At 36.2% G+C, this 19,527-nt stretch overlaps 1 protein-coding gene across 4 annotated transcripts in view; it reads right to left on the bottom strand.

Annotated features, from left to right (window-relative positions):
* The window catches only part of SUCO (SUN domain containing ossification factor), a 90,335-nt gene that overhangs the window by 56,935 nt on the left and 13,873 nt on the right, over nucleotides 1-19,527 (bottom strand). For all 4 annotated transcript variants that reach the window (XM_010849832.1, XM_010849834.1, XM_010849833.1 and 1 more), the window contains exons 2-6: nucleotides 9,714-9,822; nucleotides 7,625-7,735; nucleotides 5,194-5,354; nucleotides 584-721; nucleotides 199-352 (exon numbers count right to left, since the gene is read on the bottom strand). In XM_010849832.1, coding sequence (XP_010848134.1) covers nucleotides 199-352; nucleotides 584-721; nucleotides 5,194-5,354; nucleotides 7,625-7,735; nucleotides 9,714-9,822 — 673 coding nt within the window. The remainder of the gene's footprint in view (nucleotides 1-198; nucleotides 353-583; nucleotides 722-5,193; nucleotides 5,355-7,624; nucleotides 7,736-9,713; nucleotides 9,823-19,527) is intronic.

Raw genomic sequence — 19,527 nt, 5'->3', positions numbered from 1 at the left:
ATATGAACATTACACTGGCAATAGTTTCATGAAGTAACCACTTGCTCTCTGGGAGCACACTTCACCTCAGTTCCACATTTATCACTAACTATTGATCCCTTAACTTTATGGCAAATACAATTAACAAATTACAAGATTAGTTAAAAACGAAAATGCATTGTGTAACAAAGTAGGAGACAGTGCATGTTATTTACCTACCTCATTTTTTAAATTATTTGAAGAAGCATTCAATGCAGATTTTGGATCACTACCACCCTGATCACTTGATGAAACTTTTGATTCAAATTCTGATTTTGTTATCTTTCCTTTGCCGTGCGAAGATGACACATTTTCTATATGTTGGCCGACAAGGCTATTTGAAATCAAAAGGCATATTAAATCAACAAATTTCAGCTGAATAACAAGTACACACAAATCCAAACTATAAAAAGTGTACATGAATACAAAGTAAACCAAGAAAGGAGCACAAAGAAGTTTCCTCTCAATCATAAAGCTGAATTAAGTATGCACCAAAGTGTACTCAAAGGTGACACTGCCATTTATTATAGAATCATATAAAGGACAAACAACAGCTCACACTCACCTTTCAGGTGGACTGACAAAGGAAGGCTGGTCAACTGGAGCATTTGCATCAAGGGCCTCACCAACATCACAATCAGTTTCAGAATGCTCAGTTTCCCCTGGCTTGGCTATAGGGATAGTACCAGAGTCTTCTATTTCACTAAAATAGAAACAAAAAAGACGATCTGACAATTTAATGGACATAATGCAGCATAAGTTAAAAGTGATATTAGTGATTTCCAAAACAAATCCAAGCCAGGAAAAAATGCTTTATAGTTCTACAGAGGGTTTTCAAGAATTCACATACTGTAAGTTGTGTAAAGATTTAAAACATGTGAACTGTAGACCCTGGATCTGCTGGTGCTCTTGCCTGGCCTCTAAATAGCTAATTACCAACATTTAAAACAAAATATTGTAGGTTAATATTTGATTTTGTCAAAAATAAGATTTTTAAATTATTTATTCTAAATGCATCTTCTCTCATGTTTCACTTCTATTAGTACATCCTACCAATATTAGAGTTATTGCCTACAGTATCAAGAAATCATCTATTATCTCAAAATGCTTTACTAAAGTTCTTAAAGCACTTTCATAATTTCATTTAAAATATCAGATCAGATCAGATCAGTTGCTCAGTCGTGTCTGACTCTTTGCGACCCCATGAATCACAGCACACCAGGCCTCCCTGTCCATCACCAACTCCTGGAGTTCACTGAGACTCACGTCCATCGAGTCAGTGATGCCATCCAGCCATCTCATCCTCTGTCGTCCCCTTCTCCTCTTGCCCCCAATCCCTCCCAGCATCAGTCTTTTCCAATGAGTCAATGCTTCGCATGAGGTGGCCAAAGGACTGGAGTTTCAGCTTTAGCATCATTCCTTCCAAAGAAATCCCAGGGCTGATCTCCTTCAGAATGGACTGGTTAGATCTCCTTGCAGTCCAAGGGACTCTCAAGAGTCTTTCCCTACCTTACTTTCATTTCACTAAACAATCATGTTCAATATAATGAGAAAATAAGATGTACTGTTCAGATATATAGTATCTAGGCTTAAATACTAAGTGTTTAACATTTTAAAAATTTAAAAACTATCATTATTTCTAAGCATGTCTTCTGTTCCCTCGTCCCTTACCAGGGCAAACTCCTAAACCCAGTCCCTCATATTCTAGAAAAGAGAAAAATAGTACTGATGATAAGAATTGTATTAATTGATGCATATATTCTTACTCTATGCCAGATACTATCCTATACATTTTACATAAGCTAACTCATTTGACAAAGGATATGTTTAATATACTATTAAAAGAAAGGGGTTTTTGTTCTTTGTACTGTTGCTGAAACTAGGCGTACAAAACAGATTTTCTAAATTAAGGAAACTTTCAACATCACTAATCATCAGGGAAAAGGAAAATCAAGACCACAAAGAGATATCTGTCATATGGCTATTCTCAAAAAGTTTACAGGGATTTCCCTGGTGGTACAGTGGTTAAGAATCCACCTCCCAATGGAGGGACCTGGGTTCAATCCCTGGTCCGGGAACTAAGATTCCCTATGCTGCCGGGCACCTAAGCCTGTGCACTCCAACTAGAGAATAATCCCCACTCGTTGCAACTGAGAGAAAGCCCATGCACAGCAATGAAAATCCAGTGCAGCCAAAACTAAATAAATTCCAAAAAAAAGAGTAAGTAACACATGTTGGCAAGGATGTGGAGAAAGGAGAACCCGTGCACACTGCTGGTGGGAATGTAAATAGGTGCATCCACTATAGAAAACAGTATGGAGGTTTCTCAAAAAAATTAAAACTATGACCCAGCAATTTCACTTGTATGTACTCGAAAAAAAACAGAACACTAATTTGAAAAAATACATGTACTCAATGTTCACAACAGCATTATTTACAATTTCCAACTCATGGAAACAACCTAAGTGTTCACCAACAGATGAATGGATAAAGAACCTGTTGTATATATATCCACACATGCAATGGAATGCTACCCAGCAAAAAAAAAAAAGAATGCAATCTAGCCATTTGCAGCAACATGGATGGACTTGGAGGGCATTACGCTAAAAGTGAAATAAGTCAGAGAAAGATAAATACTGTATGAGATAACTTATCTGTGGAATCTAAAAAATAAAACAAATTAGTGAATGTAACAAAAAAAAGCAGACATACAGGTATAGAGACGAAACTAGTGGCTACCAACGGGGAGGGTTCAGTTCAGTTCAGTAGCTCAGTCACGTCCAACTCTTTGTGACCCCACATACAGCAGCACACCAGGCTTCCCTATCCCTCATCACCAACTCCTGAAGCCTACTCAAACTCATGTCCATTGAATCGGTGATGCCATCCAATCATCTCATCCTCTGTCGTCTCTTGCTTCTCCTGCCTTCAATCTTTCCCAACATCAGGGTCTTTCCAAGAGTTGGTTCTTTGCATCAGTTGGCCAAAGAATTGGAGTTTCAGCTTCAGCATCAGTCTTTGCAATGAATATTCAGGACTGATTTCCTTTAGGATTGACTGGTTGGACCTCCTTGCAGTCCAAGGGACTCTCAAGAGTCTTTTCCAACAACACAGTTCAAAAGCATCAGTTCTTCAATGCTCAGTTTTCTTTATAGTCCAACTCACACATCCATACATGACTACTGGAAAAACCATAGCTTTGACTAGACAGACCTTTGTTGGTAAAGTAATGTCTCTGCTTTTTAATACGCTGTCTAGGTTAGTCATAGTATTTCTTCCAAGGAGCAAATGTCTTTTAATTTCATGGCTGCAGTCACCATCAGCAGTGATTTTAGAGTCCCCAAAACTAAAGTCGGTCACTGTTTCCCCATCTATTTGCCATGAAGTGATGGGACCAGATGCCATGATCTTAGTTTTCTTAATGTTGAGCTTTAAGCCAACATTTTCACTCTCCTCTTTCACTTTCATCAAGAGTCTCTTTAGTTCTTCCTCACTTTCTGCCATAGGGTGGTATCATCTTCATATCTGAGGTTATTGATATTTCTCCCGGCAATCTTGATTCCAGCTTGTGCTTCATCCAGACTGGCATTTCGCATGATGCACTCTGCATATAAGTTAAATAAGCAGGGTGACAATATACAGCCTTAACGTACTCCTTTCCCAATTTGGAACCAGCCTGTTGTCCCATGTCGAGTTCTAACTGTTGCTTCCTGACTTGCATACAGATTTCTCAGGACGCAGGTAAGGTGGTCTGGTATTCCCATCTCTTTCAGAACTTTCCACAGTTTGTCGTGATCCACACAGTCAAAGGCTTTGGCGTAGTCAATAAAGCAAAAATAGATGTTTTTCTGGAACTCTCTTGTTTTTTCAATGATCCAGTGGATGTTGGCAATTTGATCTCTGGTTCTTCTGCCTTTTCTAAATCCAGCTTGAACATCTGCAAGTTCACGGTTCACGTACAATTGAAGCCTGGCTTGGAGAATTTTGAGCATTACTTTGCTAGCATGTGAGATGCGTGCAATCGTGCAGTTGTTTGAACATTCTTTGGCATTGCCTTTCTTTGGGACTGGAATGAAAACTGACCTTTTCCACTCCTGTGGCCACTGCTGAGTTTTCCAGATTTGCTGGCATATTAAGTGCAGCACTTACACAGCATCATCTTTTAGGATTTGAAATAGCTCAACTGGAATTCTATCACCTCCACTAGCTTTGTTCGTAGTGATGCTTTCTAAGGCCCACTTGACTTGACATTCCAGGATGTCTGGTTCTAGGTGAGTGATCACACCATCGTGATCATCTGGGTCATGAAGATCTTTTTCTGTATAGTTCTTCTGTGTATTCTTGCCACCTCTTCTTCATATCTTCTGCTTCTGTTAGATCCATACCATTTCTGTCCTTTATTGTGCTCATCTTTGCATGAAATGTTCCCTTGGCATCTCAAACTTTCTTGAAGAGATCTCTAGTTTTTCCCATTGTATTGTTTTCCTCTAATTCTTTGCACTGATTGCTAAGGAAGGCTTTCTTATCTCTCCTTGCTATTCTTTGGAACTCTGCACTCAAATGGGTATTCTTTCCTTTTCTGAAGGAAGGAACAAAATAGGGGTGGGGGAGTGGGAGGCACAAAGTATTGGGTATAAGACAGGCTCAAGTATGTAGTATAAAACACGGGGAATAGAGCCAATACTTTGTAATAACTGAAAATGGAAAGTAGCCTTTAAAAATGCTGTAAAACATTTTTAAAAGAGAGAAAAAGAAACAAAATATTCCAAATATATCTAAATATTCTGAATATTTATTATCAAGCTTGAAAAAGTTAGCTATCATACAAAGACATATTATGAATGGAATAACACAGTAATATTTAATGGAAATGAATACTCTGACATTGGAATTTTTGATAATTATAGGGAAGATTATTCAGTTAAGCACCATGTTTCTTAAACAAGAATCTCACTTTACCTATATTATGCAGATAATTCATGCCTGGGATACAATCAGCTTCCCTGAGTTAGACAGAAGTATAAATACTCATTATGCCATAAGATCATTAAAAAAACACAAAACAAATGCATTATTGTATAGGTCTGCTATATAGACTAAAGGTCAAATTTCAGTATCAAAGAAATTCTTCTGTCATTATCTAATGATGTTCTTTTTTTCTTTGTAATGACTTACTCAAGTTTTGAGATTGGAGTGATCTCTGAGGTAGATGAACTGGAAATATTTTCAGTATTTTCACTGTCCACAACTACACTGGAAGAATCTTCATGAACATCAACTGTAGGGAGTGTCTCAGTCACAGATGGACTTAACTTTTTTGACTCCGTATCCTGTTTCTAAAAAAGTCAGTTGTATTTAATGTTGGGATTAACAAATTCTCTCTTTATTTGAAGATGATATTATAAAAAGTATGTCTCAAAAGTAACAATATAATGTTCATTAAAAAATTACTTTTATAAAAGTCCCTTCTTCTAACACAAACACCCTAAGGAATACATCTCATATTACAATACAGGCTCTATAGATTTGTCATAGCATTTCATAAACCAGGACAAAGCAGCTTATCTTTCTTCTTTCCTATTTTGTATCAGGACCTACAAAATTTCTTACTATAATTACCTTAATGTATCCTATAGCAACACAGAAATCCTATGTAAATACATGAAACAGTATCTATTAAATAGCATTACTATTTATTAGTATAAAATACTATATACTAGAATTTAATATATAATAGTATATATTAAACTAGTATAAAATAGTGTACCACATAGTTTTTTGTCCCTGAGCAGTTTAGAAGATAATGTGTATCAAGAAATAACAATACAAGGCATGCATAAATAACATTACAAAGCAATACACAATTCTGGCTGCTCTTTTAAGGACTGTATGTTGTTTCACTCTTCCAAAACATAATCTGAAGTGTACTTAATACCTACTTATGTTTGAAAACCTCTTATAAGTACTTCCCCCACCAACCAACTCCATATAGAATTAGCCATTCCCCTTCTTCTATGCCTCTACTGTTATCTGTATAGACTTTAATCCCAGCATCTATAACACCTCAATTGCCCTTATTTATTTCTCTTCTTCAATTCCATTATAAATGTCTTGAGTACGGACTATGTTTTCTTGATCTTCATGCTCTTAGTGCCTCGCATGTACTAGTACCTAGCACACAGTAGACAATACTTACTGAGTATCAAATGAGAGAGAGGTACTCATGCTCAGTTCAAAGAAAAGAGAAACTAAGGACTACTATGAACTAGAAGAACTAGGACTTTGAAGAAAAGAAGGCAGTACAGCAGCAGAAAGAAAATAAGAGGCAGAGTCAGAAGAATATAAAATAAGGAATGTGATATAAAATAAAAATGTAGAAGAATATAAATATAAAAGAACATAAAATAAATGTGATATAAAACAAAAATTCTTTATAAAATAAGAATATAAAATGAAATGTGATCATTTGAGGAATTTACACTGGAATGAAAAGTTAGCAAAAGAATACAAATAGTTTGTATTTTATGACGGAGGCTTTGAGAAAAGAACTATCACATTATTATCATATACTGCATTATCATTCAACATAAAAAATTAATAAGATATTCTACACTCTTTTTTCTCTTTTATTAATACTAAGTCTCCAAAATCGATGTGAATCTTATACTTACAGCAAATCTCAACTAGGACTATCCACATTTCCAATGCACAAGAGCCACAGGTAGCTAGTGGCCACTGTATTGAACAGCACAGGTCTCTAAAGATGCAGTAAGCACTTCAATATATTTGAATAAGAGGATACCATGAGGAAAATTCAGGAAAATGAACAATGGCAAGACTTTGGGATACACATATAACTGAAGGGCTACAGAGATCACTGTTCCCTTACTCTTATGCATAAATCTTTTCCAAACCTCCTCCAAAATTCATTAAAATGCAATGTACTATATCTCCCTAGATAACCCAATAAAATAACTCTGGCTGTGTTTTTTTTAAGAGCATTTTCCCTCCTTTTAAGCTGAAATTTATTTTCGTTAATATTTAAGATATTTAGTTTTTCCTTAGTCCTTCTTCCTTCCAGATCAAACATCCCCAGTTTCTTCAGTTATTCCTGATATTAAATGGTTTCCAGATGCATCAGCATTCTGATCAACTTACACTCTGGTCTAGTTTTACATATTTCATAAAAGCTGGTATACAAAATGAAAAATACTTAGGATATAATATGAGAGAAAAGGGGAAAAAACATAATCTATTAATGATTATTTATTAATATTCCACACTAAGTGATAAAATTTGGTATCAAAATATTCTGTATTCTACATACAAATACTTTAAGTCAGAAAAAATGTCCCCTGACAGCTGAAAACCTGAGAGAAGGTAAATAATACTGAGCCAAAATGAACCTAAAAAGAAAGATTTACAGCCAAACCCATACTACAAGGAAAATGGTCACATTTACTATTACATTGGTAATTCTGTTGCATGGTATCACAAAAAGAAAGGGGAAAAAAAATACACAATATGTTGACCAAATAAATGTATTCTATGTTGTAAAGTGGTTTGAAAAGCCATATCATTAAAAAATCAAAGCAACAAATCTTACCTGTACATTCACAATGTAATCATCTTTTAATTTGTTTTCTTCTGGAGGAACAGGTAAGCTTGAACCTACTTTTCCCGATAATTCAGCATTGACAGGTCCCCCTCTTTCATCCTATATTGCAACAAAGAAAAGGCCGACTGATGAAAGTGCTTCACAAAATAGTCCTGAAGCAATATTAAGACTGTCTTTCTATACAACCAAAACACTTGATTGTGATTTTAATAATTTTGTTTCCATGCTTATTGTCTTCCTTCATGTATTACTCTCCGTACTGCTTCACTTCAAATGTATACTACATGTGTACACTAGTGGTATAGTAATGAGCATAGCTGCCTTCCAAACATACACTACATTTGATTTCTTAATACGCACTTTAGTCCTACCACCCAGCACTGTATGTTAGACACACAGTAAGATCAGTAAATATCTGGTAAATATATACGCTTATAGCTTTTTGTGTCATCTCTTTTGATACTGTTAAGTTAGAATTTCAGATATATTGTCTTTAAATGTATATTCTAGCATACAAGTTTCATAAAAGCAAAGTTCATATCCATCATATTCTAACCCTGTAAAGAACATAATAGGTAACCAAATGTTTACTGAAAGAATGTCTATTTCCCCTTCCTTAATGCTTTGCTTAAATCATTCTGAACATTTAAGTCTTATTTCTCATCAAAGAAGAGATTAGCTTTAAGTCTTACAGATTGTGCATAGAAGCATACAATCACACTTTTTTTGGAGAGGTATCCAGCAAGAGTCTTCAAAATTTTAACTGCTCTATTCTTGAAACAGATCCTGTATAACTCAGAAATATAAATCCATTCTAAACATCATGCCAAAAAAAGAAAACACCCAAGCATATAATTTAAAGTTTATGCATCCACAATCACACACACACACAAATGCAGACACAAACATGCACGTATAAACACAGCTGAGAGCCTCTCAATCAAAAAAGTACTTAAATTTAACACATCCATATAATGGAATAAAAATGTAGCTATTCAAAATAATACAGTAACATACAAAGGTATCCACAAGATATTGCTGGGGAAGAGGGGAAGTCAACTTGTGCAATATTTATGACATTTTACTAAAAATTAAAACATTAATTTGTGAGCTATGATGTATCTACACCCAAAGAAAATGGTCTGAGTGTTTTAATAAGAAACGCAAATTTTGGTTCCTTTGGGGATGGGAAGGGGATACAAAGATGAATATCTTACAGTGTGTATAAATTATTCCTCTAATTTAAAATAAGTACATTGATTTTCGGGGGGGATGAGGAGGAGCCAAATCTAGCTGAAGTCAATAACCACCTTTTACCATTTAAAATGATAAAATAATAAACTATTTAGAGACCATCAGATTTTTTGGCCTCTGTCTATTCACTCTACCCAAATGTATGAAACAAAGTACATAGCCAATCATTTCAGATGCTCTCTATAATTCTCATTTCTAATAGTTTTTAATTTATAAGACTCAGGTTTCTTTAGAAACACTTTAAGTAGTTAAAGTATTAAAAAGAAAGTCCTAGTTTTCAGTTCTCTGAACAGGCACTATTTTTCTCCTTACTGTAGGACTGCTGCTGCTGCTGCTGCTAAGTCACTTCAGTCGTGTCCGACTCTGTGCAACCCCATAGATGGCAGCCCACCAGGCTCCCCCGTCCCTGGGATTTTCCAGGCAAGAACACTGGAGTGGGTTGCCATTTCCTTCTCCAATGTATGAAAGTGAAAAGTGAAAGTGAAGTCACTCAGTCGTGTCCGACTTAGCCACCCATGGACTGCAACCTACCAGGCTCCTCTGTCCATGGGATTCTCCAGGCAAGAGTACTGGAGTGGGTTGCCATTGCCTTCTCCATACTGTAGGACTACAATATTCCAAACACAAGCAATAAGAATAAATAAATAAATATTTTTAGGTTAATTTCAGAATTACCTAAGTAACTTCTCAAAGTATAGCAAAGAAAATTACAAATCTCCATCAAAAATAATGTCACAGTATTTTTGAAATATTTTTATTCCAAATGTTTTGAGAAGACAGAAAGCTAATACACAAATTACAACTTCATCTTTATTTAAGGTACCTTTTTCTGGGATTGTACATCTTCATTTTCTAGTGCACAGTTGTCATCTTGAGAGTAATACGATGAAGCTGAAGAACTCTCTTTACAACACACATGCCAACTGGGAAGCCTGTAAAACATCCACCGACACCATCAAAAAAAAAAAAAAGTAAGGTCGTTAAAACAACATATTCCATACCATGAACTAGAATTTGAGGCAATAGACAATAGATGGTTCTTATCCTAATGTTCTTGACAATTTGACAATTTAATGATGAAGACAAATGTACATAAGACAAAGGTTTTTTTATTTAATACCCTAAGAAAAATATAGTGTTATCAGCACTCCAAGTAAGGCATCATTAATCTCACAAAGGTAAAACAGGAAATACTTCACAATAATAAGAGTATCTGACAATTATCACAGAAAGAACAGAGAAAGCTGACAAACAGCTAACCTCCTCAAAAGCTCCAGATGCCACTGATATTCTAAATTCTACCAAATATTTAAGAACAGATAATGCTGAAGCTACCTAAACTATTTCAAAGTATAGAAGTAAAGCTTCCAAATTATTTTATAGGGAACGTAACAATGATATCAAAAATTAATGGAAACAGTACATATATATAAGTACTATAGGTTAATAATACATATGGAATCAAACACAAAAGTTCTGAAGAAAATAAAAAAGAAAAAATCTCCATTAGCATACCAAAGATGTAACACACCACTGTTATGGTCAAGTAGAGTTTAGCTCTGATATTCCAAAATGGTTTAAAATACATTTACTTTGCTATGCAAAAATACCAAGGAAAAGAAATCTCAAGATTATCCTCACCAAAGGACATTTGATAAATTTATGCAGGCATCAAGATGTTGAAATTAATAAAATAGTAATAAGTAGATATTTAACATGGGGAATACATAGTACATGCATAACACATAAGCCTAAGAGTCACTATCATAATCAGTGAAGAAACTGAAATACCCCTATTTAGATCTGAAACAAGACAAGAATGTCCATTATCACTAGTATTACATAATATGAGGACAAAGGCAGTATAAAAATGAGAAAGGATACAGTAAAATTATCATTAATTGCAAATGAGTTTATATGGTTGGAAAACTAAAAAGTGTTAAAAGAAGACTTGGGTATAAAATAATATTCCTAACCCACTCCATTACTCTTGCCTGGAAAATCCCATGGAGGAGGAGCCTGGTGGGCTGCAGTCCATGGGGTCGCTAAGAGTCAGACAGCGAATTCACTTTTCACTTCCATGCACTGGAGAAGGAAATGGCAACCCACTCCAGTGTTCTTGCCTGGAGAATCCCAGGGATGGGGGAGCCTGGTGGGCAGCCATCTATGGGGTCGCACAGAGTCGGACACGACTGAAGCAACTTAGCAGTAGCAGCAGGTATAAAATTAAGAAAGAAATCAACAGATACTCTACTCAAATCATTACCACCAGTTGTAAGAGTTAACAGAAGAAAAGTCCCCATTTATAATAGAAACAATAAAATACCAAATATAAACTTAGCGAGAAATGTTCTACACAAACACACATATGTGTTCTGTGTTCTTAATAGTAAAAATATTTGAAATTGATATTATTTTAAGTTGAAAAAAAAAAAGAGTCAGTTTTACACAATTCAAAGTTATATGGAAGATCTGAAAACCACACACTGAAGTTGCAAAAAAGAAAGCGTTAAAAAAATTAGACAAACTGACTCTAAAGTTCATATAAACAGCATGCTGCTGCTGCTGCTGCTAAGTCGCTTCAGTCATGTCCGACTCCACAGACAGCAGCCCACCAGGCTCCCCCGTCCCTGGGATTCTCCATGCAAGAGTACTGGAGTAGGGTGCCATCGCCTTCTCCAATATAAACAGAATAGTCAATAAGATTTTAATGTGGGGAAATTAGACATCTAAGAAACCACAATAATTACAACAATATAGTAGTGAGATGAAAGAGTAAAAGAGAATTCCCAGGGTGACTGCAAAGAGAATTTCATGGATGACAGCTGTATGTACACAAAGAGGGCAACCGAAACTAAACTGGAGGTCATCAGAAGCTCTGGAAGAGTCCTCTTTTGGAGGACGGAATTAACAGCACAACTTAGAGGAGTCTCTGAAAATCTCAAGAACAGATCTACACAACTAGCAGATAATTTGTAATTAAAGAGAAAAATAAGAAAACACAAGTCAAATATTAGCCCCATGAAAATGGAAAAGTAGAACAGAAAAAGGAAAAGTAACCATGTTTTACCACATGGCTCAGCTGTATCATTTATAGTCATAATACTGATCTAATCCAAATTATGACTGAACTACATTACCAGGAGAATCTGATCATTTGCAGTAACATACCTAAAAGTGACATTAAAACAATTATTTTAGAGACAAAGAAGTAAACAAAATTCATCAGGTAAAAGATCAAAGTGGTTTCCTTGGAAAGGAAAAATGAGGAAAGAGGGATGAAGGACTGACTTCTTTGCAAAAGCAAATAAACAAAAATCCTTGTAGAGCTACCTGACTTTTTGTTACATCATTTTGATAAAAATTAAAATCAAATAAAAGAGCAAAGTACATAACAACATACACATATAGTATGCTACTATGTGCGCACATGTTTACTAAAGGCACTTGTAGGTCCATAAATTTCTCTGAAAGAATTAAAAACAAAAGGGGAAAAAAGCACCACCGTGGTTGCCTCCAGGGTGGAAAACTGATTGACTGGATAGATGGATATTTTTCACTTTTTAATACTCTAAGTCTTCTGAATTTTGAGCCATAAGAATATATTACTTATTCAAATTGTCATACAGATATATCATTATTTATTAAACATTTCTTTATTGACAGATTTTTGCATTGTTTCTCACATGGGTGTTTGTAGTTGTATTTGTCAGGTATATATACACACATTTGGGACAACAAAAAGTTTCAGATATTCAAAACTAGGGGTGTTAGAATTTTGGTGATTATGCCCCCTTATTTTCTTTATTCTTTTCTATACTTTTTAAATTTCTACTACAAGCATATACTACTTTTATCATCAGTAATTCTGCGTGTGTATATGTATATATAAATCCCAATATTCACAGTTAGTGTGAAGACAGCCAAAAGACATTAAATCTCATGAGACTTATTTTTACTATCACATAATCAAATTCCATTATCTGAAGTTAGGAGCTTTTTGGGCGAGATTAGCTTTGGAATCTGCAGTCCATGAGGTTGCAAAGAGTCAGACACAACTTGGCAACTGAACAACAACAACAAGATATGAATCAGTGGACTCAGTAGACTGTCCTCCCCAATATGAGTGGGCATCATCTAATCCTTTAAGGGACTGACCAGAAGAATTCACCCGTTTTTCCCCTGCCTCACTATCTGAGCTGTGGCGTCTCATGTCTAGCCTTTTTACTGGGATTGTATCTTCTGCTTCACTGGTTAATAGGCGTTCAGACTTGATCTGAATTATACCACTGTGTTTCCTCAGTCTCCAGCTTTAAGACAGTAGAACTTCTCAGATTCCATAATCGTGTGACTCAACATCTCATTTTACATATAAAGTGGGTTCTATTTCTCTGAAGAACCCTAGTATACCTGACATTAGTATGTAATACATTATTAGCTTATCTACCCTATTGATAAAGCTATAGAGTAGCTTTATCAATAGTATCACTGTTTACCTCTAATATATCAGTCCCTATATAAAGACAGATGCTAATTAAAGACAGACCTGCAAAGATATCCTTAATTTTGTGTGTAAGAAAAAAGCCTAAAATAGATAAAAATGATCACCAACTAAGAACTGTCAAGAAATTTTAAATCACCAAAGTAAAATGAAATAACACAACTACACTGAAGAACAATGAAACTCTATAATACACTCTTTACTGTCAACAAGTTCTCCCAGGTGAATTAGATACGCATGCCCCATCATTAAGAATCACTGGGTCACATTGAAATAGCTGAGGGCACTTTGCTGCATGACTAAATGGATCTGATTCCATACTACTGAAGCAACTTTCAAAAACTGTACTGTAAAAACCCCAAGCCTGATGAAATTACTTTCAAAAGTTTTAAGAAATTCAGCACCAGAAATCACAACTAGCAAGATAAATGGAGCCCCTGTGAGCCCCTGACACTCTCCCCTCAGACTCTATTACTATTGATTAAATTGATTGTGAGCCAAGTATATCGTCTTACACTTAAACTCTTTGAGAATCAATTTCATATCCCTAACTACTTTAGCCCCTCCCCACATAGCCAAAACCTGCAAACATTAGGTGTTTAACAAATACTTACTAATGAGGGTTCTTAGGGGAACTGTTTTGCAGCACACAGCAGAAACAAAATTCAATCACTTTTCATTCCTCTTCCCATCAGCCCCATCTCCTGCCTCGACCACTACCACTACCTCCCCAACTCAACCACCCATCCACCACCCCCTCACACAAACACACAAACTCAAAAAATAGAATCTGGAAAATAAGAGGACACTTGTCTCTTCTTGTCACCTCCCCGCCCCCACCCCGCTAATGTGGCATGGATTCACCATTCATATGGAAAGGTATTAACTTTTAGAGTAGATGTAATTAAAAGTCTTGTAAAATTTGCATTTGAGTGTCATTTAGGATAGAAAAAGCTAACCACCTTCTAAAACCTGTAAACTAAGTTATAAAGCAGAATAATTTTTTATTAAAGAGGAAAATATAGGGCATATTACAAAATATTAGAGCAGAAGACTACAGGTCAAAACTGGTAGGTAGGATGCAGGTAAAACAGCAGCAGGAAAGCTATCCTTCTGAGCATATCTGGAGACAAACTGAACACAAAAGAGCTCCTCTTTCAACTCAAGAAGATAAAGGACAGTTTCAACCTAAGGAAAAAAGGAAGACTCTTAAGGACAGAAATCACTGAGAGAAAACCAAACCAAAAGATTAAAACCAAAAGTTGGTTCTCCAAGGAAAATATTAAAAAGACAAACCTCTGGAAAAACTGGTAAAGGAGAGTTGGTGATATGAATTAACAAAATATGTTCTAAAAGCATGAAATAACCACAGGCAAGACATACTTTTTAAAATCATAAAATATTAACAGCTATATATACTAATATATTTGAAAACTCAGAAGACATGGATGTTTCTAGAAAAATAACAAAACTGGGACAAAGTATACAAAAATTGGAAATCACTGACAATAATTTAAAAATTTTGAGCGGATTAATCAACACCTTATCTAGAGAAAAGGAAATCCCAATCTTTTACCCCCTACTTTTTATTTGGAAATAATTTCAAGCTTTCAGAAGAAATGCCAACATAGTAAAAAGAACAACCGCAAACCCTCTCTACCTATTGTGACCCATTTGTCCCATCATTTGCCATTCTCACAGCAAGTTCATGGCCCTCTCTTTCCCCACTGCATGTAATATATCTCGAAGTATCTCTGTACGTATTTCCTCAGAATAAGGATATTTTCTTACACAACCACACTACAATTAACAATCTGAGGAAATGTTACACTGACACAATAATCTATGTCCCAGTAGTGTCCTCTCAGCACTCCCCCTCCCCTCCTCAACCCCAAGCCCAGAATCAAGTCTAAGACCATGTCCTGTGTCTTCAGCCTCCTTTAACCTGGAACAGTTCTTAGTCTTTATCTTATGTGGTACTGACACTTTTGAAGGACATAATCCTTTTATTTTTAAATCAGATCAGATCAGTCGCTCAGTCGTGTCTGACTCTTTGCGACCCCATGAATCGCAGCACGCCAGGCCTCCCTGTCCATCACCAACTCCCGGAGTTCACTGAGACTCACGTCCATCGAGTCAGCGATGCCATCCAGCCATCTCATCCTCTGTCGTTCCCTTCTCCTCCTGCCCCCAATCCCTCGCAGCATCAGAGTCTTTTCCAATGAGTCAACTCTTCGCATGAGGTGGCCAAAGTACTGGAGTTTCAGCTTTAGCATCATTCCTGGGATTCCAAAGAAATCCCAGGGCTGATCTCCTTCAGAATGGACTGGTTGGATCTCCTTGCAGTCCAAGGAACTCTCAAGAGTCTTCTCCAACACCACCGTTCAAAAGCATCAATTCTTTGGCGCTCAGCCTTCTTCACAGTCCAACTCTCACATCCATACATGACCACAGGAAAAACCATAGCCTTAACTAGACGAACCTTTGTTGGCAAAGTAATGTCTCTGCTTTTGAATATGCTATCTAGGTTGGTCATAACTTTCCTTCCAAGGAGTAAGCGTCTTTTAATTTCATGGCTGCAGTCACCATCTGTAGTGATTTTGGAGCCCAGAAAAATAAAGTCTGACACTGTTTCCACTGTTTCCTCATCTATTTCCCATGAAGTGGTGGGACCAGATGCCATGATCTTTGTTTTCTGAATGTTGAGCTTTAAGCCAACTTTTTCACTCTCCACTTTCACTTTCATCAAGAGGCTTTTTAGTTCCTCTTCACTTTCTGCCATAAGGGTGGTGTCATCTGCATATCTGAGGTTATTGATATTTCTCCCGGCAATCCTGATTCCAGTTTGTGTTTCTTCCAGCCCAGCGTTTCTCATGATGTACTCTGCATATAAGTTAAATAAACAGGGTGACAATATACAGCCTTGACGTACTCCTTTTCCTCTTTGGAACCAGTCTGTTGTTCCATGTCCAGTTCTAACTGTTGCTTCCTGACCCGCATACAAATTTCTCAAGAGGCAGATCAGGTGGTCTGGTATTCCCATCTCTTTCAGAATTTTCCACAGTTTATTGTGATCCACAGAGTCAAAGGCTTTGGCATAGTCAATAAAGCAGAAATAGATGTTTTTCTGGAACTCTCTTGCTTTTTCCATGATCCAGCAGATATTGGCAATTCGATCTCTGGTTCCTCTGCCTTTTCTAAAACCAGCTTGAACATCAGGAAGTTCATGGTTCACATATTGCTGAAGCCTGACTGGAGAATTTTGAGCATTACTTTACTAGCATGTGAGATGAGTGCAATTGTGCAGTAGTTTGAGCATTCTTTGGCATTGCCTTTCTTTGGGATCGGAATGAAAACTGACCTTTTGCAGTCCTGTGGCCACTGCTGAGTTTTCCAAATTTGCTGGCATATAGACTGCAGCACTTTCACAGCATCATCTTTCAGGATTTGGAATAGCTCAACTGGAATTCCACCACATCCACTAGCTTTGTTCGTAGTGATGCTTTCTAAGGCCCATTTGACTTTACATTCCAGGATGTCTGGCTCTAGGTCAGTGATCACACCATCGTGATTATCTGGGTCTGTGTATTCTTGCCATCTCTTCTTAATATCTTCTGCTTCTGTTAGGTCCATACCATTTCTGTCCTTTATGGAGCTCATCTTTGCATGAAATGTTCCTTTGATATCTCTGATTTTCTTGAAGAGATCCCTAGTCTTTCCCATTCTGTTGTTTTCCTCTATTTCTTTGCACTGATCGCTGAAGAAGGCTTTCTTATCTCTTCTTGCTATTCTTTGGAACTCTGCATTCAGATGTTTATATCTTTTCTTTTCTCCTTTGGTTTTCACTTCTCTTCTTTTCACAGCTATTTGTAAGGCCTCCCCAGACAGCCATTTTGCTTTTTTGCATTTCTTTTCCATGGGGATGGTCTTGATCCCTGTCTCCTGTACAATGTCACGAACCTCATTCCATAGTTCATCAGGCACGCTATCTATCAGATCTAGGCCCTTAAATCTATTTCTCACTTTCACTGTATAATCATAAGGGATTTGATTTAGGTCATACCTGAATGGTCTAGTGGTTTTCCCTACTTTCTTCAATTTAAGTCTGAATTTGGCAATAAGGAGTTCATGGTCTGAGCCATAGTCAGCTCCTGGTCTTGTTTTTGTTGACTGTATAGAGCTTCTCCATCTTTGGCTGCAAAGAATATAATCAATCTGATTTTGGTGTTGACCATCTGGTTATGTCCATGTATAGAGTCTTCTCTTGTGTTGTTGGAAGAGGGTGTTTGTTATGACCAGTGCATTTTCTTGGCAAAACTCTATATTAGTCTTTGCCCTGCTTCATTACGTATTCCAAGGCCAAATTTGCCTGTTACTCCAGGTGTTTCTTGACTTCCTACTTTTGCATTCCAGTCCTGTATAATGAAAAGGACATCTTTTTTGGGTGTTAGTTCTAAAAGGTCTTGTAGGTCTTCATAGAACCATTCAACTTCAGCTTCTTCAGCGTTACTGGTTGGGGCATAGACTTGGATTACTGTGATATTGAATGGTTTGCCTTGGAAACGAACAGAGATCATTCTGTCGTTTTTGAGATTGCATCCAAGTACTGCACTTCGGACTCTTTTGTTGACCATGAATACCATGGTCCTTTTTTGAGGTTTGTCTTACCCTTCATCATGACCAGATTCAGGTTATATATTCCTGGCTGGAATCCTTCATAAGCAATGTGTCTTTCTCAGGGTACTATCTCCAGAAGCACAGGATATCCATCTGTTTCAGTACTTGCAATTCCACTTTTACATACTTAAGAGAAATGAAAACTGTATGTACAAAAACGTCCGCAGTAGCTTTTACTCCTAATAGCCAAAACCTGGAAGCTGTCCAGATGTTCAACAACAGGAGAATATAAATAAACTGTAGTATATTCATACAATGTATTATACTAGTTCTCACAATCAAAAGGAATGAATTACAAATGAATGAAATAAGATGGATAAATCTTGGAAACATTACACTTGAGTGAAAGAAGTCAGACACAAGAATAAATACTGTATTAATTCTATTTAAATAGGTTTCCAGAAGTAGCAAAACTAACCCATGGTGATAGAAATCAAATCGTCAGTTGCTTCAGGGAATTCTGTAGAATGCGACATGAGAAAACATTCTGGAGTGATAGAAATGCTCTGCATCTTGATGGGTGTGAGTTACACAGATGTATGTATTTGTCAAAACTGATCCAACTATACAGTTGACAACATGTGCACTTAGCTGTATGTAAATTATTTCAATTTAAAAAATAAGCAATAAAGTCAATATTTTCCTCCCCACTAATAACAAGATAGATAATAAACCATTATCAGTAACAATTTTTTAAAATAATTTAGAAATTAACCTTAAAAACTACACAACCATTTACAGAGGAAAAAATGTTAACTCTAATAACGACCACAAAATGAAGAGACAACTGAAGATCTAGTACGTTCATAGATGGAGTGCTGTTGACAGCAAAGTAAAGACAGCAATTCTCCCTGAACTACTTCAGCACTCCAATATAATTCTTATCAAAACACCTGAAGGATCCTTACCATATAGCACCGGGAACTCTACTCAATACACTGTAATAACCTATGTGGGAAAAGAAAATGAGAAAAAATAGATACATGTATATGCATAACTAAATCACTGCTGTATGCCTGCAACTGACACAACACTGTAAATTTACTATATACTCCCATATAAACTAAAAAAAAATTTTTAAGAAAATCCTAGAGAAAATAACCTGAAGGATGTTCTAAATATGGAAGAACTTATCTAAGAATAACTATATTGACAAAAAAAGCAAAGGAAAGTGGTTCACCTTGCCAGATAATGAAGATTTATCACAAAACCACTCTAATTAGTCTATAGTATTAGGACAGCAAAAGATAAGCAAATGGAACAAAATACTCCCAAATGCATTTGTTGGTATAAAGTCTCTCTTTAGAAGCAGCATACATGCAAAGGGCTCAATAAATACTCAGTGAATAAATGACATCAGCCCTTCCTGAGGCATCTGTCACACTATGCAGAATTCACATAACGGTGACTCCAGTAACTAAAACAAGTTAGTTGTTTTTTTTTTTTTTTTTTTTTTTTT

This window comes from Bison bison, unplaced genomic scaffold (assembly GCF_000754665.1).
Source record: "Bison bison bison isolate TAMUID 2011002044 unplaced genomic scaffold, Bison_UMD1.0 scf7180017864289, whole genome shotgun sequence".
In the NCBI taxonomy this organism is placed as follows: Eukaryota; Metazoa; Chordata; class Mammalia; order Artiodactyla; family Bovidae; genus Bison; species Bison bison.
The sequence above is the reverse complement of the archived record's forward strand: the minus strand, read 5'-3'. Positions and strand labels throughout refer to the sequence as shown.